Here is a 24,764-nt window from a genome sequence, read left to right on the forward strand (position 1 = left end):
AGATTTTGCTTTGCTTATTAGATTAAAAAGAGATACTTTAAAGGATAGCAGCATTGGTGTTTAACTTGGAAACGAGGCATCTACTCCAAAGGGAAGCCATTTCTCACAACCAAGCCTTGTCGGCGAGGTTGCGAAGGACTTGTGGTATCAGTCACATGTGCTGTACTGACTTGCTGTTGCAGTAATATTGCAGTATCCCCAGTATCAAGAATCTAGTGTGTAAACAATACAAAAGAGTAACTAGTTTCACGAAAAGATATACAGTTTTTATTACGTAAGTTGTATTTTCCACTTCAAGTCAGTGACTGCTTTGGTCACTTTTCTGAAATGTATTTGAAAACAAAACAAAGCATAGACCTGGAGAAGTCAAACGACAATGCCTGAGAGAAAAATAATTAAAACTCTCAGTTTCTTCTTTTCTGAAATCATTACTTTTTGCCCGAGTGCTTTTACGCTTTACTGTCCACTATGCCTGTATTTTAAAACATAAACATTGGTTTTCATTTCGTAATTCAAAAAGGAGCTTCTTACACAAGTGCAACTACGGAACTGACTGTTTGGAGTTTTTTCTCCTAAAAATAAGAAAGCATCTTAAAGAAATCTGCTGCAGTGTAAAATGCCACTCCCTCACAAAGCCTTGCAAACAGCAGGATGAATGAGATGCAGATCCTTATCCACTCACCTGTCCCATGAAAGTTTGAATGCAAGAAGTTTTCTTTCAAGATTTTGACACAGACAGAACACATCAGCTGTAAGGACAACTTCAAGAAGCAGTGAATAAGAGACATGCAGAATGTCTCTCATGCATATATTACAAATTAATATTCTGTCAATAGTTTGTTGCTGCTAGGGAGATGGAGCAGAACTCAAGTACCTAGAATAACAACTGAATAATTTCCAGTTCCCAACTTCAGATTTTTTCACATGCCTGGGCCCAGTTTTCTGTACTTCACCTACTGTTCCCACACATGTTCAGCTACAGAAAGCATTCAGTGTCCTAGCCACACACTGATTTATGAAAACCTGTGGTTAAGTAATTTGAGGCATATCTTTTTCCTCTCAAGGGAAAACAAACATAGCTCAACTACGTAAGAAGAATACTGCACTCTATTGATATGGCATGGTATTTCTCCCCACAGTATTGTGGAAGATTTCTCCTATTAGAATTTTTAAAGCATACTTGCAAATCAAAAGTGGTAAAACTGAGTGATAGTCTCTTAAGAGTACAGTGCCTGTACCATACATGAATTCCATGAAAAATGTAATTACTAGAAAATTTTAAGGCTTTCGTTGTATTTTGTTCTACTACATTTTCCACTATAGTTTTCACTTTAAATTGATTACGCTATATTACCTAAAAATACTAAAAATTAGCTTAACAGTTCCTTTAAATATATTCATTTAAACAACTGCCTTTATGTGCCTGTGCACAGAAGATGCATATGCCAAAACAATCCACAAAATGATTTTTCATCTTCCTTTTCGAAAAGGAATGCAAAGAAATTTGATGAGACACAAATTATGATGATTCATATGGAAGTTTAAATACAGTTTAAATACCCTCAGATCCCTGTAGCAATACAGATTCATCCTAGACACATGCTATTTTTCACTCTAATTGTTCTCTTGTCAGCAGGTGGCAACGCCTGACTATAAATGGAGAAAAATAATAAAAATGAAGTGGAGTTTCATTACTACATTCTTTCTCATCCCTGAGAAAGGGAGAAGGATAATCAGTTTTCCACTGGGACTACACCATAGCACAGAAGCCGTCTATAAGCAAATAGCTGAGAGATAAGCCGTCACCATTATAGCCAGGGGATTGCCAACAGACTTCAACGAGTCAGCTTGGGAAGATGTGTAAGAGAAGCATGAAAATTTGCAAGAGCTGCGGGAGGGGCGAGGGCAACAGAAAGAACAGCAGGCACGGTGTGGCTTGCCACGGCCAGATGCTGCCCTCACAGCACCATGGCCTCTGCCCAGGCCAGGCAGAGCCACCTCCCCATGAGCCAGCTCCAGCGCGAGCTGCTTCCACTCCAGCCAGTGCAGAAACAATAAAGGGTGCAAAAAGTAGCACCCCACATCTTGGGTGCATGTATGTGAACTTGCGGGGAGCTTCCTCACTGGTCTGTGGACTAGCAGATTGCATAGAGACATAAAAGTTAAAAGCACCGTTTCCCACAGAAGGGGCGGAAGAGGGGATCATGCTCGAGACTCGCGCCTCCTGAGGGGACTGTGCGTGTATGTGTGTCCTGGGTTTGTGTCAGTGGTGGGGTTTTGGTGGCAAGGCTGTAGGGGTGACCCCCTGTGAGGAGCTTCTCGAAGCTTCCCCAGCTCTAAGTCAGCTCCACCTCTGCACCAAAACTGAGCCCATCACATCTATGTGAACGCCAAGGTCAGGGGAGGAACAGGGGAGGAAATGGGGGAAGGTGTGTTGGAGCAGAAGCCCCCCTGTATCCTGTGGTGAGATGGCAGGGCGGCCCCCCCCCGCCACCCATGAAGGTCTACAGTGGAGCAGACACTGATAAATGGCCTGTGTGGGGACCCACACAGTAAATTAAGGAGTCTGTGTTCGAAGGAGGCCAGAACCTTGTGGGAAGAAGCAGCCCCCACTGCTGTAATTCAGCACTGGGAGGATTGCAGCATGCGGGGGTGTCCCACGCCGGAGCAGCTCAGGAAGGGCTCTGGGGAGACTCAAGTCACAGAAAGTTTGTGGAGGACTGTCTCCTGTGAGAGCGGGACCACGATGGAGCAGAGGGAAAAAGTTCCACAAGTTTTCCCAACTTCATGATGGTAGTAGCAGCAGCACTGACTGCACCCCCCATTCCTTCCCCCTGCACCACTGTGGGGAGGAGGTAGAGATATCGGGGAGCAAATGTGAGACCAGAAAGAAGGAAGGGGTGGGGGAAAGTGTTTTCAAGATGTAGTAATGCTTCTCACTGTCCTACTCTGTCTGTTAAGTGTTGTTGTTGTTAGTTTCTGTATTAAATTTATGTTCTTTTTTTCTTCCCCTAACGAGTCTGCCTTTTGCCTGTGACCATAACAGGTGATTTATCCCTCCCTGTCCTTATCTTGAATCCTGAGCCTATACTTATTTTCTCCTTCTCAGCGCTGGGGGGTAAGAAGGAGTGAGTGGCTGTGTGGTGCTCAGTTGCCCCCTGAGCACAGACCACGACAATGTGTCAGAGCAAACCTGTACTTGTGGGAAGGGGGGAGGTTACAATTAGACAATCCCTTGGAATTAGATATTGAAGGCTCTTTCAACATTTTTAGGCATTTATTAACATTTTGTAAGTGCCTAGTATCATGTCTGTTGCGTTGTTCCTATTGAAGTTGAAAATATAGTTCAATTAACTGTAGGTAAATTAACTGACAGTTAATTATGTCATTAATAGAATAATAAACTCCTTTGATCCTGATTCAAAATAAACTACACAGGTTGAGGAATTTCTCCCTGTAAGAGCATCCTCTCTCTGTCATCAACCAGAGGAGTTTCATGTATAAACTGACCAAGCAATGCCTGCTGAAAGAAAGGAAAATTAGCCATACCTACCTGCAGATGGACACAAATATAAACCAGTAAGACACGTGCACTCAGCTGAACGTACTGCCCACACTGCTCTTGCTTTGCTGTGCTATACAGTCTTCAATGATGCTATGCCACTTCCACTTATGTGATACGAATTCAACTGGAATAAAGAAGGGAAAAAATGATAATTCTTGACTACTGAGCTTGATAGGGAATGCCTCTAACTTTAACAGTCTTACCACACCAGCAGCTTTCAACACGTTGATGCGTTGGTAAGTTGCATGTCAAAAACCAAAACAATGCTCAGGCTGGGAAATCAACCCAGGATTTGCTGGCTCAAAGCAGGGCTTAACATGAAACTAAGGATGAAATTCCAAATGATAGCTCATTTCTACCTACACCGCAGGAGGAAACAAGCCATCTGTCAACGCCAGCCACAGGGTTTCACGGAACCAAGTGTGCTGGCCCTAGCAACTACACAGCTGTATTGTAGGGCCAGACTACCTACTTCACGTACCCAGGCTGGCAAAAATGTGAAAGCGTGTGGCCACAGACAGGATAAAAACTCAAGAAACTTCTGCAGCAGCCTTACATCCTTCTGCGTGGCGTCAGAGGAGGCTGCGGGACCGCGCCGTGCCTCCAGAGCCATGAAGCCATTCCCATGTCATTTTCCCAAGTGAGTGAATTGCCCAGCACCCCTTTCACTCTGCGACCAATTCAGACATAAAACCGCAAAAAAAGTCAATGCGACCCGCATGTGAAACCCCCGCCCCCCCCCGCAGCCCAGGGCTGACCTTTCGCCCAGAATTACTTGGCGGGCCGCCCCGCGAGCCCGCTGGGAAGGGGGGAGAGCTGTACCTGCAGCAGGACGGTGATTTCAGGGAGCTAAAGCCGGGCCCACGAACGGCCCCGCCGCCCCTCAGCGCTCGCCCGCGGGGAGCGGGACGGCGGCCGCCCAGCGCCCGCAGGCCCAAATCCGGCGGAAGCTCCCGGCAGCCCCCGCGCTGCCCGTCATGGCGGCGGAGGTGAGGCTGCCCGCGCTCCCGCCGCTCGGCCCCGGCCCCGGCCCCGGTGCGGGGAGGAGGAGGAGGAGGAGGAGGAAGGCGGCGGCGGCAGGCGGCAGGCGCCGGGGCGGGAGGGAGGGAGGGACGCGCCCCGGCCCCGGCCCCGGCCCCGGCCCCGGCCCCGGCCCCGGCCCCGGCCCCGGCTCGGCCCCCGGCGCCCCGGCCCGCGCGGGTGGAGCGGGAAGCGCCGCCGGGCAGCTCCTGCCCGGGGACACGCGTGTGCGTGGGTGAGCCCCACGCCGCCGCGTCCTGACGGGCACGCGGGCAGGGGCGCGTCGCCGGCGGCCACTCGCCGCTCCCGGCGGTTTCTTCTCTTGGCGCTGCCTTGTGCTGGTGGTCGTGGGAGAGGGGTCGCCCCCGGCGTGTCCGGCCGCTGAAAGGTTTTTTTTTTTGTTTTTTTTTTTTTGTTTTTTTTTGTTTTGTTTTGTTTTGTTTTGTTTTTGTTTTGTTTTGTTTTGTTTTGTTTTGTTTTGTTTTGTTTTGTTTTGTTTTTTTTCCGTGTTATACTGAGGGTTATGCTGTTTTTCCAAACTGTATGCTTACATGCACTTTCCTTCCTCTAGGTCGCTTTTGAGAACCTGCTTGACCCACTATGGCTTTGATTGGCCGGAAAAGTTTCCAGTTTTATTCATCCAGCACACCAGCAAGGAGGTCCATTTTGATGACCCTCAGCAAAAGGTTGAGCTTTATCAGTGGGCAGCGCAAGCCCCAAAACTGCAGCTCCGTAGCCATGAGGATGCTGTGTTTCAAAGATAAAGCTCAGTATATGTTTTGTAGAAAAAACCATGTACAGCTGCGGATACAGTCTCTTTCTGTTAATGAAACTGTGTATCTCGGTGGAGGTACTGAGAGCGTTACTACATCTAATAACGCGTGGATGGATGAACAACTGTTTTTCAAGAAGCTGAACAGCCTTTGTACATCAAAAGAGATTTTTGACTTTCTTAGCTCTCTGGAAGTCATGTCTGATACTATGGCATCAGGAGCCCTGCAGAGGATTTCCGAAGTTGAGGTGGATGACAATGGTCTGAAAAACCCTGAAGGAGTGTTAGAGAATGACGTTTTCAGGGCATTATGCTTTCAGTTTGAATTTGAGTCCTCAAAGCTGTCAAACACTGGGCTGCTGAATGCATTGCAAGCTTTGGTAAAACTACGTATCGATCCCCGGAGTACTCTGATGGCAAGCTTGCTTTCAGAGGCTGAGGAACGTCTTGGTAAAGGACAGTTGTCTCTTAAAAATCTGTGTGCTTTTGGGGAGAGTTTGCTTGAGTTGGAAGGCCCAAGTTGTCCGGTGCTGGAACAAATTGTGAACCACATGCAAGAAAAAGACATTGAGAAGTGGAGTCCTAGGGAAATGGTGATGGTTTATAAGACGCTGCAGGTGACTGTCAGGGAAGGGGAGCAATACCAGGCCTTGCTAAACAGACTGAACAGTGTCACTTTAACCATAGTTTCCCAGCTAAGCCCAAAGTTCACAAGCATAATACTGAATTCACTGGTTGTTCTTCATCAGACCCAGGCAGTTCCTTTAGTCACAGCGCTGTGTAAACATTCCGTGAAGCATATTCCGTATTTCACTGGTGATGAACTGGTAAACGTACTGGAAGCCTTCCTGTACTTTGGCCATCGTGAACAGATTTTTACAGAGGCACTGGAAACACACATTCCTAAGTCCATCTGTACTATGCATCCCCAGACAGTCAGCAAAATCATGCACTATTGCTGCCAAAAGATGATCCTTTCTAAGCCCATCTTTGATGCGGCGGCAGAAGGTTTCATTTCTGATGCTGACAGATTTACCACTGACCAGATTGCTGGGTATATTATACCATTTGGGACTCTCAACTATCTGCCTCCAAGTGCTCCTTCCTTGTTTAGGAAGCTTGAGATGGTGCTGCATGCTCGCTTTCGTCACTTTCAGCCTCACACCTTGCTGAACCTGCTACACTCCTGTGTCCTTATTCAACGTTATCCAGTAAATTTTCTGCCAAAAATATTTAGTCCCTATTTTCTGCAACAGCTTCACGGTAAGGAGCAATGTTTCTCTTGCAGTGCTCTGCGTTTCTTTCTATTATGTGGTGTGTCTCTTGTCAAGCACCCGTTTCTTACCGCTTTCATGACCTGATGAAGATGGCTGGAGAGCAGCGATCAGGAGGCCAAAGACTGTTGCTTCCTTGTCACAGTTGCAGTTGTCTTTCAGTTTCTGTCATTTAGAGGAGTTTGAAAATTGCACGGTACAATACAGAGATTTGAATTCCCTTCACATTTTTATTTCAGTTAATCCTCCCGCTTTTCTCAAAACTAGTGACCTCCTGGTTTTCCACGTTTGTCCTTTGTCTCATATAGGGTTTAGATGCTAAGTTATTCTGTGCAGGAAATGTGTTATTTTTAACTCTGGCTGCTTACTTTGCCCAGGCAGTGACTGATGTGGATATTCACAATGAAGTGAGACTGTTACTATGAGACCGGTAACACTAGGAAGGCAGGTGAGGCCAGTTATTATGGAACTAGCAGGACTGAGACCAAACGTGGTAGATTTTTTTAATGGCAGCGATACTTGGAATGATGCATGACTGATGTAAAATAGAGTTTAGTGAGTCTGGGTTCATTTTTCTCTAAATTGCTGCATTGTAGTGACTGCCACATGAGGGATGTGGCATAAAAGTGGAACACTGGATAGTGACTCCTGAGACTTGACTTTTATTCTGGGTGTAGCCCCCTGTTTACATGGTGGCTTTTGGCAAGTCACTTCATTTTTCTGTGTCTCTTTCTTCCACAACAGTTGTTTGGTTTGCTTACTTGGATTTCATACTTCTTAGGGTTGGAACTGGCTCTTAGGCGTTTTACTCAGGGGCTAGCCCAAGGGAGGATGTATTTCAAAAAACCAGTAGAAATACTAGTAGTGCTGATTGTGAAGCTAAAATAATTACCTTCTGCTTGCGCACTGCTGGTTAGATTTAAGATTTTGCTGCTTGCCTTGTTAAGTGACTTTGCATAACCCTTATTTGTGGATATTTTCCTAAGCGTCTAAACGACTCTCCTCTTGAGGCTCTAAGGGCAAGGTACATGATAATAGTTGTCAGAAAACCACTTGTTCATAGCTTCTAAAATTGGGACCAAATTATAATGTGCAAGAAAAGTTACAATTACTGTTCCACAGCTTGCTTACAACTGTGTTATTAGCAAGCTCACCTATTACTTCAGAAATAATTAATTGTTGTATTTGAAAAAATAGTCTAAAAGTCCTTATAAACTTTGGTTGAGATTAGTACAAATTCTAGAGAGAAGCGAGGCGAAATGTAGCACTGGGACAAAAAGAATTTAAATTACTGTTATTGATAAGAACGTGTTACAATTAAATACACAGAATTTGTAAATCTCAGGCAGTACAAAATGTAATTTTCAGATACTGTTTTGCCTTATGATTCAAACGAGGTTCACTGCATGTAAGTGATTCTAGCACTTTATTGCTTACCTCCTGCCAGCCGGTGTCGTGTCCAGCTTTTTGGGTGGGGGTGAGCTAGAACCATGGACGGACTCCTGCTGTCATCTCTACTCTTCTTTCAGGATAAGGATTATTGTGTTATATTCTTGCTTCCAACTTGGTTGTATTTCTCTTTGATATTGTATTGCAGTCAGCTTGTGAAAGCTGAAAGGGGTAAATGGATAAAGCTAAAAGAATTAATTTGCAGTGCATAATTGTTGGCTTAATTAAAATAGAGACAAGATCTGAACCAGTAAAATGTAACAGCGTCGTAAATGTGAGCAGTTAAGGATAGACCGCTATGTGTTTTTCAGTTATCTAGGTAAAAATGTAAATGGAATTCTGAGGCTCACATATGTTTTGACAAGGCATAAAGACTGGTGCTTTGTCCTGGTTTTTTAATACCTTTAAATCTAGAATCCGATATGATTATGTGATGCTTCTTTCCATTGGCATCCTGTCTGCCGACGACACTCCTCAGGCAGAGGCTTCCTGTGCCCATCTTTGCTCCGTGCCCTCAGCAACCTTCTTTCTTACCACCTCTGAGCAAGCACTATAGTCCCATACTTGGTTGTAGGTCTTAACCACACCGAGGAAAACACTGAAATTTAAAAGTCTATCGCATGGTTTGTCCCATCTGGCTTAGGAGATGTCAGAGTCTGCTCACCCGCTCCTTCTAAGATTGTCTTTTCTGCAAGGGCTGCCTTCTCCTAATTGTTCTTCTTGCCCAGTCTAGTAAGCCTGTAGAACATCCCCCAAGTGACAGCCTGTCCTTGGCTCTAACTATGGCATAATCCAACACTTTTGCACGCCAGCCTACTATGAACAACACAGTTGTAACCTACAGATTTCAAGTAACTCTGTGTTAGATAATAAAGCATATTTGGTGGCATTATATGGATAAGTAAGCTATGCCAGAAAGAAACTTTGGTCATTCAATTTTTAGCTGTTCAATGCGAAATACCTTAAGGGGTTAATTTTTAGGAATCAGACGTGCCTCATGTCCTAAAAAACAGAATGTCTTTTAAAGTTCTCAAGCTGATACTTAGAAAATGAGAAACCTCCTAGTACCAGTTCCTTTGCATATGTCCTTTTAAATCAGTGAAAGTATTCAACTAGAGTGGTCAGAGTTCAGAACAGGAACTTGAGAAAATGACCTGCATGATTAGCATCTTACACAACGTCAGGTTTTTACCATTCTGTAATGATACTGTGCATGTAACATGAAATGTGCTTCAAGTATACACTTGTAGACAAATCTTCAGAAATTTTTCAGTATTATCCACTACTTTCAGATAAAAAACCCACCCAACTGAGTGAAACAGTGAGATCCTGGGATTATAACTTGGGGAGAATGGCTTGTAGGAAGACAGAAAGGGGATATTTCTCCAAGACCTCAACTCAAATTTACTCCTCCCTGTAGAACATCCTGCAGCTTCCAGATCAATTTTCTTTTTTGTTTGTGAAAGGACATGACAGTCTTAACTAAGATCTTGCTAGTTGTTTGTTTTTTTATGTTGGTATTTCTGTAAAGCATTTCCTCATTTTTCTAACTACGTCATTTCGCCCCCAATCTTTCTGTTCGTTCAAACAATGATCAAGAATGATAATGAGCAAAGTGGCCTTAAACTGAATAGCTTCTCCTAACTTCTGCATGATGGTTTGTGTAAAGATACTTTGTTGAAGATACACCTGAAAGCCTGAATATTGTTGTTTCAGCTCAGCCACCTGGTTTGGACACAACTGTTACCTCCCAGCTAACCCAGCTTTTTCTGACTGTTACCCTGGAGTGCCCATTTTATGAGGTATGGTACATAGGAAGCCAGAAATGATGTTAACAAGGGGAGATAAGGTCATTAAGGCCCTGCTGTTAATTAGTTGAGGACTGTCTTCCCCATCAAAACATTGGAATTGGCTGAAATAGCTTTTTTTTTTTTTTTATTGATGAAAATATGAAGCATTTCTACCTGTTTGACTTGATATATATCTATTTCTATGTTTGATGGAACTGACTAGGACTAAGTTGAAGTGCTTTTTGTGTATTTCCAAGTATTTTTCCAGCAAATACTACTTTTTAATGTTTGGCTTATGAAGTCTTAGGGCACAAAAGAGACCAGGCACTTTGATGTTGTCCTGGCTGCAGAGGAATGAAAACAGTTGTGCATTTTTCATGAGCAGTATGTTCAGCGTGATAGCATGGAAGCTTGCTGAGGATGTTGGGTGGTTGCTTTGGGTTTTTTTTTTTTTTCTAAGTTTCCAGCAAATCATTTCTCAGGCTGTAAGTCTCTCACTAGACATGGCTTTGAAATGCACAGAATACATTTTGCTACATTAATGAGGCACCTGCAAAAATGTTATTTCCCTTTTTCTTTTGTTTGATTTGGTTTTCTGTCATTACGTAGGGTCCCAAACTCCATCCAAAGTATCAGGTAAAGGCCTTTTGCATGCCTCGCAGTTCTCTGGATGTTCATCTCCTCAAAAGGGTGAAGACCGGATTACTTTATTTACTGAAAAAAAGAATATATTTTGCATCAAAGGTATCAACACCGTATTTCTATACAGTTGGTAAGTAACATTTCTTTAGATTAATAGTAAAATGTATGCTTATGCTGTCAAAACTTTAGGCTCAGTTATTTTCCTGAAATAAAAATGATTTTATTCCCTTTGTGGGCATTCTAAATTGTGCAAATATAGAAAAAGTAAACTGGAATGCAAAACTCTATAGAAGGTCTGAAATGAGGAAATCTCATGGGAACTTTAAGTAAATGCATTTGCAAAGCTGGAAAGAAGAAGAGAGATACAAAAGAACTGCAGTGTTGCTTGAAATTTACAGAGGCAGTCTGCACTGAAAATAGATACTAACTTTGGTATTCTCTATTTTTACTATCAGCTCCTCTTTTACTTATCCTGTAAACAGTTTATATGCTATAGAACAAGGTGAAGCAATGCCACCTGTCTGGTCTCTGCTCTGGTGGTGTGTAGAGAAAGGGAGAGCTGGAAGGTTGTGAGCCCTCTGCCCTGCTCAGCTGGGCTCCGCTCCCCTCGGCAAGAACTGTCAGTGGGTGCCTGGGGACTGAGAGAGGAGTGAGCAAACCAGAGTGCTTCATGCGCCTGGAAAGGAAGGTGAGAGAAGATCGTGATGAGGAAAGATGTGTGCCCAAGAGGGGTAGATGATAAATAAGGGGTTGAGGGACAGGTCTCTTGGACCCCAGGGACATCAGCGGGATTAAAAAAAAAAAAAAAATCGAGGGAGGGATGATTCCAGAATTATTCTGCGTTTCAGCTTCCATATGGGGTTGAAGTTGGCAGGGTTTGGGTCCAAAGCTCTCTTTGCAAATCGACATAATCTATAAATTAGGGCATTAGTGAGAAGAAAATAAAGGGGAGGGGCAGAGAGAGGGAGTCTCTCCCCAAAGCCATCAAAATTCCAGAGGCCCCAGCCAGCCCAGCGGAGCGCCGTGTGGCTACGTCATGGTGTTTAGTGGACTTGGAATACTACCTTGCTGCTGGCATTTCGGAAGGCTGAAGTGTTACTTGTTGTCACTCGTTTGTGTTAAATAGTCTGTATGCATCTTCTGCAAGCCTCTGTGACTGAGCAAATATTATTGCAGTAGTATTTGAGCTATTTTATAAAACAATGAACTGTGAGGGGATGAGAATTACAGTGAACAGCTCATTATATGAAATGATTTTAACGTCACTTCTCTTTTCACTTGTACTAGATATTGAGATTAAATTAGATGAGGAAGGTTTTGTTTTGCCTGCTGCCCAGTGTGAAGAGGTACACAGACGGTAAGAGAATAAAAGAAACCACTGGTAAAATGTTGGTTAACATTGACAGAGAGCATTGAAGGTGAAACCCTGACAAAATTTAAGCTAATTGGAGTTTTGCCATTGACCTCAACCAAGTTCAAGTTTCACACTGAAACCACTGGCTAAAGGACAAAGTTGGCAAAATTTGCCTCCTGACTCTCTTTACCTGGTGACAGTCAGGATCCAGATTTGGCTTATAGTAATGGATTTTGATCTTCTGTAATTAATTTTCAAATTAGAACCAAATTAATTCTAGTTGAGCATGTCTGCGTAGATTTAACACAGTTTAAGCCAGTCTGAGTTCACAAATTTACTTCTGTAAGGAATCCTGTGTAATGAGGGTATTTACTACAGATGCTAGCTTTTATTGAAAAATGCATAGGTGTTTAAAAAGTATGTTAAATAAGGATTATTTTGAGAAACCTTGGATACAAAGTTAAGCAACCTGCCTGTGTGGTATTTGCAGCTGCATTTCTGTGGATAAAGCAAAAGTCTTTGAAAAGGTTTTGTTTTCTCCAGCTTAACCTTCACAAGACTCATAGACTAATATAGGTTCTTCTAAAAATCTCAGGCTTAAATATTTAAGAATGGGCTTTGATTTTTTTTTTTTTTTTTTTAATTACAGCTTTCACGTGTAAATAGGGGCACAATATACTTAACATACTGAAAATTTAAGCAACTTTTTTACACGGGATATACAAAATTTGGTTTAAGATGATGTGATTTTTATCACCAAGGAGAAGAAATATAATCCATGATGCTGCCAACCATACTTACAGGTTTAACGTAAAAGAGGCTCGGTGTAAACGTAACTTGAACTCTAACAGGTTTAACAATTATACTAATAAGTTGAATAAACTTAACTGCTGAAATGTTTTCAAGCTGAGACAAGTATTTTGTATGGTTTTGCTTCTAGAAGAATTCAAACCAGCTTACCAATAGCAGCATAAAAATATCAAATTTATTAATTTGCACGGTAAATTTTGTTCAGAGCATATAAGCTTTTCAGATCAGTTTCACTGAGCTTCAGGCTTTCCCCCTCCCACCCTTAAATTGATTGATTTAAATTGTCCTGAACTACGTAATTCCCATCCCACACCATTGAATTCTCATAGGTATTAGGGAGTAAGAGGGGGGAGCTATTGTCTCATGCTCGTTAGGAACTGAACTTGTTGTGGTGATTAAGATAACTGATTGGTTTTTTTGATGCCGCATTTGTGCTTGATTTTAGAATTGCCCTCTGTGTTGATGGTCAAAATAGATTTTGTGTTAATAGCCACAACCTGTTGGGAGAAGAAGCTATTAAACAGAGACATCTTCAGTTACTTGGTTATGAAGTTGTGCAGGTAAGGTCCAAAGACTGTAATTTGCTTTTGCTCTGTCTAATAAAAGAAGTGAAAAATTACTATTATATAATGCATAAAACTATAGCTGTGATTACTTCCCAAGGCAGATGTAATCTTGACCTTTCTATGTTATGTTCTCGCTGCCTAGCTTTCCCATTTTTTGTGAGAGTGTTACAGAAATTTCTTCTTCTTCTTTGGATTAATTATTGTATTCTGTCTGTGTTTTATGCCAAATAGCAGCTGCTTGAAAGAGTACTTCCCTACAGTGGTTAAGGGTCAAATCTTAACTTAAAGGAAAACGTTCTCTAAGAGTTCAGTAGAATTGGGATTTTTAATTAAATATTTTTTGAAAAATGTCTGAATTTGGAGTTTTAAAAAAAAGAAGTTGAAAAGGGAACTGGTTTGTATTGTGAATAATATTTTCACAACAGGGTATATCCTTTATTTTGCCTGTTGAATGAACAGGGTTATTTTTATCTTTAAAGATACTTTTGACTAAAACAGTTACTTTTAGATTTTTGAGATTTTCTTTTCAATTTCTAATTACTGATCATATAAGCCTAACTCTGTTATATTTAACTTAGTTTAAACTGTAATGGGTATCACTCTTTGTTTTACAATAATCTCTATGCAGGTGATTTACAGATCAGTAATAATTTTAGGATTAAATGTTTAATTTTAAAACAGACAGATATTTGGTGTGTAATTTTACATCTGCTTAATGAACATCAGTCTTACCCAGCTGTTTATTAAAAGATATTTCCAGCAGTCATTTTTGTTTTGTTTCTAGATTCCATTTTTTGAGATAGAGAGTCTACAAAATCACAGAAAAATAGCAGAATATCTACACAAAAAAATCTTTCCTCATACATATGGACTCAGCTGATGACACTGGAGAAAAATACTAACTCATAGGTTGATCTTCTGTACTATGATATGTAAATATTGTGCGTAGAACAATTATGTTTTCTAAATAACTCCACCTAAGATAATTCGAGGTTCTGAATGTGAGACCTTCCAATACTTGAAACAATTGGTATGTAAGGAGTAATAAGGAGCAACATATTTTCTTAAGTTTTGTGTCAATATTTATTGTAAGCTGACAGAGGTAAGTGCCAGACAGCGATGTGTTTGCTTTGTATTTTCACTGGTTCTAACTCACAGCTGCAACCGGACTCGTGACGATTCACCTATACTGGCTGGTCTGGATGTATACAATGTGCCATGCTACCTACCAGTCAGGGCTTGTCTTGACAGTATGGAACGAAATTATGTAATTTACTCCTAGCTGTTCATGTGATTTCCCAAGTCTTTAATAAAACTAAAATTTGCAGTAGTTGAACAAGCAGTGTTGGCTTATTGCTCATAATTAAGAGATAGGGAGTGCTGTTTGCAAAAGAGCAGTGCCTTACAGTGAGCATTTTTATTAAAAAGATTTGCTTTGCTTTGTAAAAGAACAGCTGCCACAGGGCAGTGGACTTGCACAGCTGCCTCCGTGGGGGCCACCTGACCTTCTGGATATGTACCATCTCTAGTTTTGTCTTTCGTGGCAGTTTTAGCTAAACTCTGCATGGGGATATATATGCTCTCCAGAGTTCCTTCGGTGTATAGCCTGCCATTCAAGCCTAAACAGCAGCTCATTGTGCTCTGAAGCTCAGAAGAACTGTCCTATGCAGTCCTTTTTTATGTATGAGTAAATTCTGGCAGAAGGGTGGAACTGAGAACTGGAACTAGCAGCCACTCCAGCTGGAACAAGTGTGCCCTAACTTGTGTCAACGTGTTGTGTTAAGAGATGGACAAAGGGAAAATAAGATAGCCTTGGTTCCGATCACATAATGTATACTTGAGGAACTGCCATGTAAAACACATTTTCGTGTTAGCTTGTGCATTCTGTCCTGTGTGGAATTATTATTTATGAGCAGCAAAGCAGAATTCCAAGCATCACCCGATTTGATTTTTAACTGTTATGATTTGATACAAAAAAAAGGTGAAACTTTTACATCCCTGAAGTTCTATACGTGTCACCAGTAGATGCAGAACGTGCTCATTTTTTTACTTCCAAGGCTACTGTTAATAATTCGTGAGTTGCACGTGTCTGTCAATTGTTCCAGAAATCTCTGGAGATTTTTGGATGCAAAATCCAGATCCAAGTCACTGTTTACATCGTGTCATGTTGTGCATTCTGTGCATGTATAAAACCCTTACTGCCAGCAGTGTGTCAGCAGGGAGCACCAGGAAGGAAGGAGGTACTTTCCAACTGTGTAATGGGAAGCTTACAGCATAGTTGTTATGCTAGCAAAAGAGAAACTGAAGGAGAATGACTGAAACGTCTTTGCAGACATTTATAAGGAATGTCTTCCTAATGCAGAAAACATGGTCAAGGTATTCTTTTGACACTGAGCACTGAAAGGTGAAGTCCACCACTTGGAACTGAATGAGAAACAAGTAGTGGGAGGAGCAACCCGTGAAAAGCCTTCAGAAGCGAGGAGGGATGAGAAGGGACTGAAAGAGAAGGGGAGTGACATAAGCAAAGAATTGAGATAGGAAAACTTACGCTGGTGTTTTGATGACTTAAGACTTTCTCCACAGTGGAAGCGAGCTGGTGATGACTATTTCTCACACAGGCCAGAAGGTGGTGGTGTTCTCAAACAAATCTGATTTCCAGTATTTTTTTGAACACAGATGGCTTATAAATATAGTGAGACTACTTAAAAGAAGTAATTTGTACAGACTGTCCCAAACTAAAAATAACCTGCTTAGAATATGGCCACATTCCATCTTGTTCTTCACTGGTATACATTCGATACTGCGCTTTGAAAAAGCATTCTGGTATTGTTAGAAAACATTTCCTTCTCACTTTGTTCTTACTGTGATTCCTTTCATTTAAGGCTGCTGGATTTGTTTAATGAAGTATTTGTTGTTGAAAAGGAACGTAGCGGCTACTGCGCTTTTCTCCCTAGCTCATTGAATGCAGAGAACTTGCAGGTCATGAATAATGAAAGTAACACACACCTCTTGGAATGGGCCCCTCTGTGTGCTCTGTTTCTCACATCATGCCACACAAGTCCTATTGATCGCCCAATTTACTACTTATCCAGTCCCCAGATTAAATAGTCCTTTGGTTTTATTACTTTACTCAGAGACTCCCTGTGCTCACAAATTCCAGAGGTTTAAGTACATGACAGAACTCCAGTATCGGTCAGAGCTGTGGACGTCCAGTCCTCCTCCTGGTATGATCAGCCTGCCTGTTCCTTTCTGAAAACTGCCTCAGCTTTCAACAACAGCAGGATCAATGGCTCCTGAAAACCAAACTGATGCATACCTTGTAGGAGATATTCCTTCTGAAATCACCTTAACACTGGATTCGGTGAGAATACAAGGCACTAAATGTTTAAGCAGGTTTAGACATTTACTCTAAACGTGCTTTTCAAATGACTGCTGCTCAAATCCTTGTGTTTTTTCCATTCTTTCTACCAAACTATTTAGTGCTTGTTCTGCTAGTATTACTTTTTTTCAGCACTGGATATAGAACCAAAGATGATTTTTCTTGTGGCACTTGTGAAAGTCTGCAAAATTGAGGTCTGAAATCAGCTAAACCCAGATTTTGTCTACTTAAAGGCTAAGTACTCAGAAGCCCCCTTTAACCTGACTTCCACGTGAAATCTACAGAAACTTCTGTAAGTTAAAATATTTCTTTACTTGCCTGTTTATGGGTAAGCCCATCCATTTTGGAAAATCTTGTGTTGAATCCCCATTTCAGCTGTTGTGCAGATAAAACGACGCCTCACAATTCTGTAGCAATACTGTAAGGATTAAGAAGTCAGTGACCATTGATACCTTGGGAAGCAAGTTTACTTAAATGTTAAGTCTGTGACTAGTTATGTAGAAACACTCCCTAAAATTGCAGAAAGACAGCTGTTGACCCAACAGGTCTCACTCCCAGTGTTGCCACCTAAAATGTTAGGCTCTTGCTGATGCTGCTTTTCATGAGATTTTGACGACACCACAAAGAGAAGACATGCATTTGAATTATCATGAGGAAAAGTACACCTGCTATTTCATCCTATTTTTAATCCAAATTGTTCCCATTAACTAAAATGTAGAGGGAAAGGCAAAAACACCATACTGCTTTTTGATGCGAGGTGGGCTATTTCCACATAGGTGCTGCTGGAAACGACAGAGACAGGAGATTTAGCATGGATCTGGGCTTGAAGATGGTTGTTCCAATAAGCAGGTGATGCCATTTTTCCTGTAGAATTCTGCCTTCATGTGATTAATCCTTGCATGATCTCTGATCGGCTGCTCTGCGGGCTTATTTATGCGTCTCCCATACTCTGAAGATGACAAAACAGCAACAGGTCTTGCCATTTCCTGTGAAAATATAAAAGTCTCCTTATAAGAAAATCACAGAGCAAATACTTGGCAGTTATCTATTGCTAAATGTGCTGTGGCCAGGGGCCAAGCAATGGACAGAACTGTACAGCATCTGTGATAAGGATGTATATTTATTTAGCACTTATCTGTACTCATACCGCTCCATCCCTGACCTAGTTTTTTATGTATATTAATAAACCATGAATGTATCACTAGATGACAAGTTGATAAGATACAGAGCGGTGCCATGAGTTACTGTGGACTGATAATTTTTTACACAATCATACATACACACATATACACAGGTGATTACCATGCGGGTACTGTCAAACTAAACGCTATGTTACTGGAAAGTGGCACATAATTTATTTTCATTCTTATTTTTCTTGTGCACTGACTTGTGTGGTTCATTTGAAAAACAGGAGAGATTCGCGTCCTCTGTTACAGGAACACCTACCCTGCTTGCACAATTCAGTGAAAGCACTGCATGAAAAAAATCAAAGCCTAAAGAGAAACCTTGAGCAACCACTAGTCCATGTAAGCTTTCCCTGAATGACATAAAGGATATACTACTGTATTTTTGCACAATGACAGGTTTTACCAAAAAACTGCTTGTATCTGTAAGATTACAGAAATAACTGCTCTGCAATGATGGGAAGTGGACTTGGTGAAAAATGACCAAGGCAAGATTCTTTTAAGCGTGTTCTTAGTAAACTGCACTTTAAGTGACTGTGCAATCACTGTCTGCAGTCTGCAGGTCCTTCCTGCGCTACAGCTACAGCAAGCTCTGGAGTCAGAAGGGAGAGACAGGATTTGTTTGGTTTTCTTTTGCTAGCCAAAGGTCTCAGATTTACCAGGCTGCCTGTATGTTTGCACACTGGCTAACACAGTACGCCTTGGTCCCCAATGTGTTTACCTAGTTTCACAATATAAATAGTATCTAAAGGAGAATTGAAGTGTGGATGCCACACCACAGTTCAAAGTGCGAACAATTACTTCTTTGCTACAACAGACACAAGTCTGAGCCCTGTCAGCACTGAGGACAGAGCCCAGGAAGCACACGAGCCCCTGTGTTTCCTGCAAGGATGCAGGTGGGAGCACAGAACCCAGGGGTCTCCTAGCAGGGCAGTCAGCTGAGAGACATTTCCAGACTCATGGACAGAACTAGACCTAAGATTCTTGGGAAGATGCTATAAACCCTTTTCCCTTTTCTTTCTTTTTTTTAAAAAACAAACAAACAAACAACAAAACCAAACCAAACCAAAAGCAAAACAACAGAACAGCCCATTCTGAAACAACCATTCATCCCCCAGCTCTGCCCCCAACCCTTCCTGCTTACCTTGTTCCACCCCATTAAAAGCTATTCAGTACACCAACTTTTAACCCACCAGAAAAAAAATCAGGTCAGGAAGAGTGGCAGGCAAAAAATAAGACCATTTCCTCCCCTGTCCCACTTGCGGATAAATGTTGAAAAAGGGTAAATAACTTATCTTTGTACCATCGAGAAAGATTTTGCTAGCCATACAGGGTTTACAGTGCTAATGATGGGCAGCAGTATGTAATTCCGCTAGTGTTCCCTCTCAATAACTAAGATCCAGTTTTCAGCACCCTTGGTAGCACAGCACTGACTGTGCACCGTGGCATTTCATCTCTAAGGGTTGGGCATTCAGCAGATCTCACATTTTCCAACAGCTGGCTGGGAAGCGTCCCGCTGCACGCCTTCAGAGGGTGTAACCCTAGCACGGTTAACACTTGAAATCTGCAATGGCAGCCCTGCACAAACACTGGCTGCAGTCACTGTGCGACGTGTAGCTAAACCGAGCGGCTGTGACCCTGCTCCCGGATTCCCCGGGTGCACCCAGGCGCTCTGCAGGGAACGAAGGGCTTGCTCACAGTGGTTTGGCTTGTCCCACTTTAAGGAAAGCAGTGTGCTGTGGTGGGTTCAGCCTGTCTGCTTCCAGTGGTGTACCGGAAACGCGCCGATTGTGGCCTTTTTATTTATTATGTTTTACACTACAGTTATGATTATATAAAGTCTGAGGGCCACTGAGGTAATTAAAGAGCAGGAGTCGAGTATGTGACCTGCACTTAGTTATGGCTAAGTCCAGTGTTGGATGTCACCACGTGCAGGAGGATCATGTTGTGACATCGAACAGCTGTGGGTTGGATGTGTCTCCCTGCTAATTAAAGGGCTGGATTAAGGGACACCTGCTGAGGCAGAGTCCCCTGCGTGCACAGCCCAGCAGCGCTGGTATGAGTTCTGGTCCGCACATGTCTGCTTTAGGAAGCAAACTGGTAGGAAACTGAGTTTTGTCGATACGAGAGCTCGGTAAGAAGCCTTAACTCTGCCCTGATAAACTTTTTCTACACAAGTTTCCCAGCTGGAGGTTGGGCTTGGTATTGAGGGAGGTGGGTTGGCTTTCTTTTGTTCAAATAAAAAGGCTCATTTTTAACTGGAGTAGTCGTGTATGCGGCTTTTGGCCTCACGCACATTAGCAGTTGAGTTACTAGGCACGAGCAGGTGATGGCAATGGGCACTCCCGGGATTCCTTCGGGAGCACCTAATGCTCCCTGCCCTGTCTGACAGAGCTGAAGGGCACTGTGGCTATGTGCTTGCAGTGAAATGGCTGGCATATATAGCTGCTAGGGAGACAAATCACAAGCGGTGGCCTTTGTCGCAGAACATCGACAGTTTTATCACACAGCGATTACAGTAATTTTAACTTTTGCCTCTCTCTTCCTTCTGCCATCTCTATCATATACACTGACCAGCACAGGCAGACATTCCTAGCCTACCCCTCTCTCCCTGATTCCTTTGCTACGGTATGGGCTGCATTATAAAGGGTAAAACAGTGCCTGTGGTTTCCAGCCATGTCAAAAAGCACAGAATACCTTTAACAAAGACAATTATTAATTTATCAGAGTTACCTCCTCATTGATGTTAAGGCCACGACTCTTTGCATGTTTTCTGTCACATCGGTGAAGATTTTTGTTGTAACCCTCTGGTCTTTTAAAAATGGCTTCGTAAGTGGAAACATCTCCTGTCTTGAGAAAAGGAGGAAAAATGGCTCATTCACAGTATTGCTTAACTTTACAGGTTACAGAATATATGTAGTCAAGTCCATACTTAAACAGTGCTCATATAGCATTAGATGATGGCAACTGTAGTATTACCGAGCTACTATTAGCAAGTTTGGGTCACTCCTTTGGAATAGCCTGCAATAAAAGTACCTAATGAAACGTGGTATCTTTTTTTAAGTCTGTTCAGCTCTGAAATTTCCCCTGTGGCAATTTACCTCATTTTTTTCCATGTAATCTGTTGTAAATTTTGGAAATTTAACTGCTTTACTGGTTTTAATTATCTGAACTTTATATTCTCCTTCTTAAATTCATATATTTGTTAAATCATCTAGCACTGTAATATAAAAGAGAAGTAGACAGTTTCAAAATTCATTTGGAATTAAAAAGACATTAAAAGGTATCCTGCAGTGGAGTCACCATTTAATTTCTGACTAAAGTAGAACTGGTAGGAGTTCAGAAACGTGCCACAGTGGTAAGTATGCGTGTATCTGTCACATATGAAAATACAGCACACCCCAAGCCAGACTATGACTGTATTTATGATATCTGCTGACATAGTTGCATCCAAATAAGCAACATTAAAGATCTGATCTGCTAACAAACGCATTTGTGAAATCCAATCAATAAGTTGCCATCAATGAAATCAAAGGCGTTTCAAAACCAATAAAGTATTCGAGGAAAGAAAAGCAAAACCCCTGTTGAAATATGCTGTCCATTGTTAATGAGTGTCATTAAAAGGCCCATATTCTAGTATACACGACAATCAATCACTGGTTTATGTGCATGGATAACTACAAATTTGAAAAATTGTCTATTTTGTTGGGCTTTTTTTTTACCTCTAATTTTACAGTGTACCAAATTTAGCCATTTAAAAACTCTTGTATTTTGACTCTTAGAATTTACAATGCTATCCTCCAAAAATAGTCAAGTCAGGACAGGTCAAGAAGGGAAACCATAATTGAGAGTGCTAGTGAGGCACCGCTGTAATCGCAGGCTTCATTTGAAGGGTATCTCCATGACTTGGCTCTGCCAAGTGGAGGGGTGGTTTGATATTTAACCTAGCTGTCCCTTCATTTCTCACAAACCATCAAGTCTCAGAGAATTTTGGGCATATTCAAGAGCATCCTGCATCTGATTTGCCACCTCCATTATTATTTTTTCTGTGCTTCCTTGCTTTTCCTTTCCTCGCCCGCCCTACCAGTTTAATTCAGAATTTCAGTGGGCATCTAATCTGTGCTAACCAGCAAGAAAGTTACTTGCTCTTTCGTTTTTATTCACTTGGCATCATTTGTTACCCCTGTCAGAGGAGATAATTCATACTTTCTGCAACCCACAGATAGGTAGCCAGCCTGTTATGTTAAAAACTAGCTGTCTCCCAGATGATCTATTTTAAGATCTTCTGCCCGATGTGTAGAGGCAACAATTCTGTGCTCAATATACTGACAACTTTTTGCTGTTGTTTCTTTTTGTTGTTAAACTTTGACTTAGTTGTCCTAGGTGACAGTGGTGGGGAGCTGTTTCTTAAACCCATCAGAGCAACTGAATCATGCAGAGCAGACAATAAATTTGCACTCAGGGTGGGCACCCTCTGTGTACTGCTAGTAATGCTAAGCGCTTGGCAAACATTAATATTCCAAACACACATAAAATAGACAATAGCTTTCTCTGTGTCACAGAAGAGGAAACACCACACAAACCGGCTAAAGTAACTTATGGAAGACAATCAAGGGAGCAACTGTCAGCCAAGGGATCAAAAGTCAGGAATTTCTGGTTTATGGCCATGTGCTAAGCGTATCTTCCTCTATTTGTCTTTGCTTCAGTCTCTAACATACAGTTGGTTATAGGGATTTAAGCTGCAAAAAGGAATGAAATTCCTTTTCCTGGATAAATTAAAAAAAAAATCAAATTATCCAATTCCTCAATTGTGCAAAAGAATGGGTTGAATCTGTTCTCCTGTGGCTGAGGCCTGTGCTGTGAAGAAACCTCTTAAGCAGCTGTTACCACTTTCTGTTTCCATGCCACTGGAGCAGCATTTCCCACAAATGAGGTCATCAGGAGCGTGAAAGCAGACGCTGTATTTTAAGGAAAAGCTCTGCCATATGGTTCCTAATTCTGTGCAGACTGGATGGACTGCAAGCTCCACCAGCCCCCAGCGCAGCACGCTGGCCCTCTGGCCTGCCCTAGCCTTGCTCTCGTTCTGCTCTCTCTGCTGTGTTTTGTTAAGCTAAGCGTGGCAACCACTGTGCCTGCTCACCTCTGGCTCCGAGCACCTTCCCACGGTAACGCTGAAATCAGCGCGGAGGAGTCTGAAATTACAAATCTACCCGTCTTCTAGCAGGGCCACCTGGTCAACGTGGGAAATCTGCCGTTCCTGTAACGCCCGGCGCTGCCGCCTGCGCCCTGCCCACAACCTGGGGACGCTCGACCTGCTCCTTCAGCAGCCTGTCCCTTGGGGGCAAGGGGATTCACGGGCTGCATTTACTGCTATAAAGAAATATATGTTGCCGTAATTGCTATATTACGTTGCTATAACTAACATTTCAGAGCTTTTTAATTTCTTTTTTCTTTTTGAAGAAAGAGATGTTAATTTCAACATTGCACATAACTCTTTTCAGAGAGAGAAAGGTGTGCTGCCCGGGAAGTACAGCCTGGCTGAAGCCGAAGGCATAAGATTGTTTTAATTTCTGATTTTAAGTATGAAGACAGAGAGAATGAGGAAGAAGGGTGATATAAGGCAGAAGAAAGTGAGGAGTGAGGCTCCCTGCTAGTCTACTTGAGTTGCTAGATGCCAAGTGTCAGTGTGACACCTTCAGAAACATTTGGTCATTAAGACATGTATTGACGTTACTGTTTTGAGTAGCTCTATCGATTTTCTTGTTTAATGCGGAGCATACGGAAAATTTGAGCAATGCACATCGAAACCCTTTTCCCTCAACTGAAAATGGAGCAGTTTCTTTATTAAAGAATCCCCGAGAGCGTGCGCTGCCAGAAAAAAACCACAGGCGTTGCGCCCAATCCCAGTGGCAGATGATGCCTTTCCTAGCGCTCCCCCTAAAGCCGTCTCGCATTTTGGGGGCACCACCTGGCCCGCTGCTCCCCGAATCCTTGGCAGACCACGTCTCCGCCTACTCCTGCCACCCAGTGAAAAGACACTACCTACCCACAAGTAGCAAAATATACCGATTACACTGGGCCGAGGGCTCTGAAGATGAAACCTCCTGCGCAGGCACTGGATAGCCCAGCTGGCAGCTACCGCACAGCATTTCTGCCGGCCTTTGGCACACCACCGGGGGTTTTTTTAGGCGCCCGCCGGACCAGCCCCCTCAGGATGAGCCCGATGCCGCTGCGCAGACACCCACGGGGAAGGCTTCTCCCGCCAGCCCCCCCCGCCCCTCACCTTGGCCTCCCGGTGGAAGTAGCTGAGCTCCGGAGGCCCTTCCCGCCGGGTCGGGACGCCGCTGAAGGCGGAGAGAGCGCAGACGGGAGGCTGCCGGCCCCTTCCCGCCGGGCCGCCGAGTGCCCCCTCGGTCGCTGCCGCGGCGCCCGGGGGTGCCGCCATGCTGCCGCCGTTGCCCGCCAACGCCCCGGAGGGCCCGGGCGGCGGGGCCGGGGCGCGCCCCGCAGCCTGAGGAGGCCGCGCGAGGCCGGGGGTTTCGGCTGGAAGCGCGGGTTCCCGGGCACCCGGGCGGGAGGTGCGGGGCCGAGCTCCGGCACCGCCCGCCCTCAGCCCGGCGCTCCTTGGAAGCCGGGGGAGAAGGTTAGGGCAACGCCTGGCCGAAAGGGACCGACTTTTTTTTTTTTTTTTTTTTTTTTTTTTTTTTTTTTTTTTCCCCGCACCGTGGCAGCTCGCACCAGTTCAGAAATCCCCTCTTCAGCGGAGAAGTCGAATAAAGCCACGCTGCTGCGTGGCGTTCCGACCCGAAGGAGAGGATCCCGAGCTGTGAGGAATTGGGGGGGGGGGGGGGGGTGTCTCTTCAGCGAGCGCCCCCTCAGGCGCGGGGTTCAGCGGGGCGCTCAGCCGCTTCAGGCCGATGCGGCTGAAACCTCGCCCCCCCCCCCCCCCCCCGCTGGGT

The 24,764-nt window shown here is 43.3% G+C and overlaps 3 protein-coding genes across 7 annotated transcripts in view; 1 reads left to right on the forward strand and 2 right to left on the reverse strand.

Moving 5' to 3' along the window:
- The window catches only part of MTRR (5-methyltetrahydrofolate-homocysteine methyltransferase reductase), a 29,994-nt gene extending 25,481 nt beyond the window's left edge, over positions 1–4,513 (reverse strand). Inside the window, exons 1-2 of the mRNA XM_042806642.1 lie at positions 4,388–4,513; positions 3,554–3,689 (exon numbers count right to left, since the gene is read on the reverse strand). The gene's annotated coding sequence lies outside the window, so the exon portion shown is untranslated. The remainder of the gene's footprint in view (positions 1–3,553; positions 3,690–4,387) is intronic.
- On the forward strand, positions 4,483–14,575 carry FASTKD3 (FAST kinase domains 3). Of its 4 annotated transcripts, XM_042806641.1 has the most exons (7): positions 4,483–4,554; positions 5,157–6,620; positions 9,797–9,882; positions 10,480–10,642; positions 11,800–11,869; positions 13,122–13,236; positions 14,027–14,575. In XM_042806641.1, the coding sequence occupies exons 2-7, from the start codon at positions 5,186–5,188 to the stop codon at positions 14,120–14,122; spliced, it is 1,965 nt and encodes a 654-aa protein (XP_042662575.1). In that variant the 5' UTR covers positions 4,483–4,554; positions 5,157–5,185; the 3' UTR covers positions 14,123–14,575. The 4 variants fall into 4 exon arrangements, with proteins under 4 accessions (XP_042662575.1, XP_042662572.1, XP_042662574.1 ...); XM_042806638.1 differs by lacking the exon at positions 14,027–14,575 and having other exon boundaries at positions 13,122–14,016; XM_042806640.1 differs by lacking the exon at positions 14,027–14,575 and having other exon boundaries at positions 4,546–4,600; positions 13,122–14,016.
- A 2,208-nt stretch (positions 14,576–16,783) lies between these two features.
- Positions 16,784–24,702, reverse strand: CUNH5orf49 (chromosome unknown C5orf49 homolog). Of its 2 annotated transcripts, XR_006166871.1 has the most exons (4): positions 24,089–24,702; positions 20,539–20,655; positions 17,363–17,607; positions 16,784–17,039 (listed from the first exon to the last, which is right to left on the reverse strand). XR_006166871.1 is itself a non-coding variant. In XM_042806643.1 (3 exons), exons 1-3 carry the CDS (start codon positions 24,248–24,250, stop codon positions 17,428–17,430), a joined length of 459 nt encoding a protein of 152 aa, XP_042662577.1. In that variant the 5' UTR covers positions 24,251–24,702; the 3' UTR covers positions 16,784–17,427. The 2 variants fall into 2 exon arrangements, 1 of the variants encoding a protein (XP_042662577.1); XM_042806643.1 differs by having other exon boundaries at positions 16,784–17,607.
- Between the last annotated feature and the right edge of the window lie 62 nt (positions 24,703–24,764).

Source organism: Tyto alba, unplaced genomic scaffold (genome assembly GCF_018691265.1).
Source record: "Tyto alba isolate M040663 unplaced genomic scaffold, T.alba_DEE_v4.0 Super-Scaffold_48, whole genome shotgun sequence".
In the NCBI taxonomy this organism is placed as follows: Eukaryota; Metazoa; Chordata; class Aves; order Strigiformes; family Tytonidae; genus Tyto; species Tyto alba.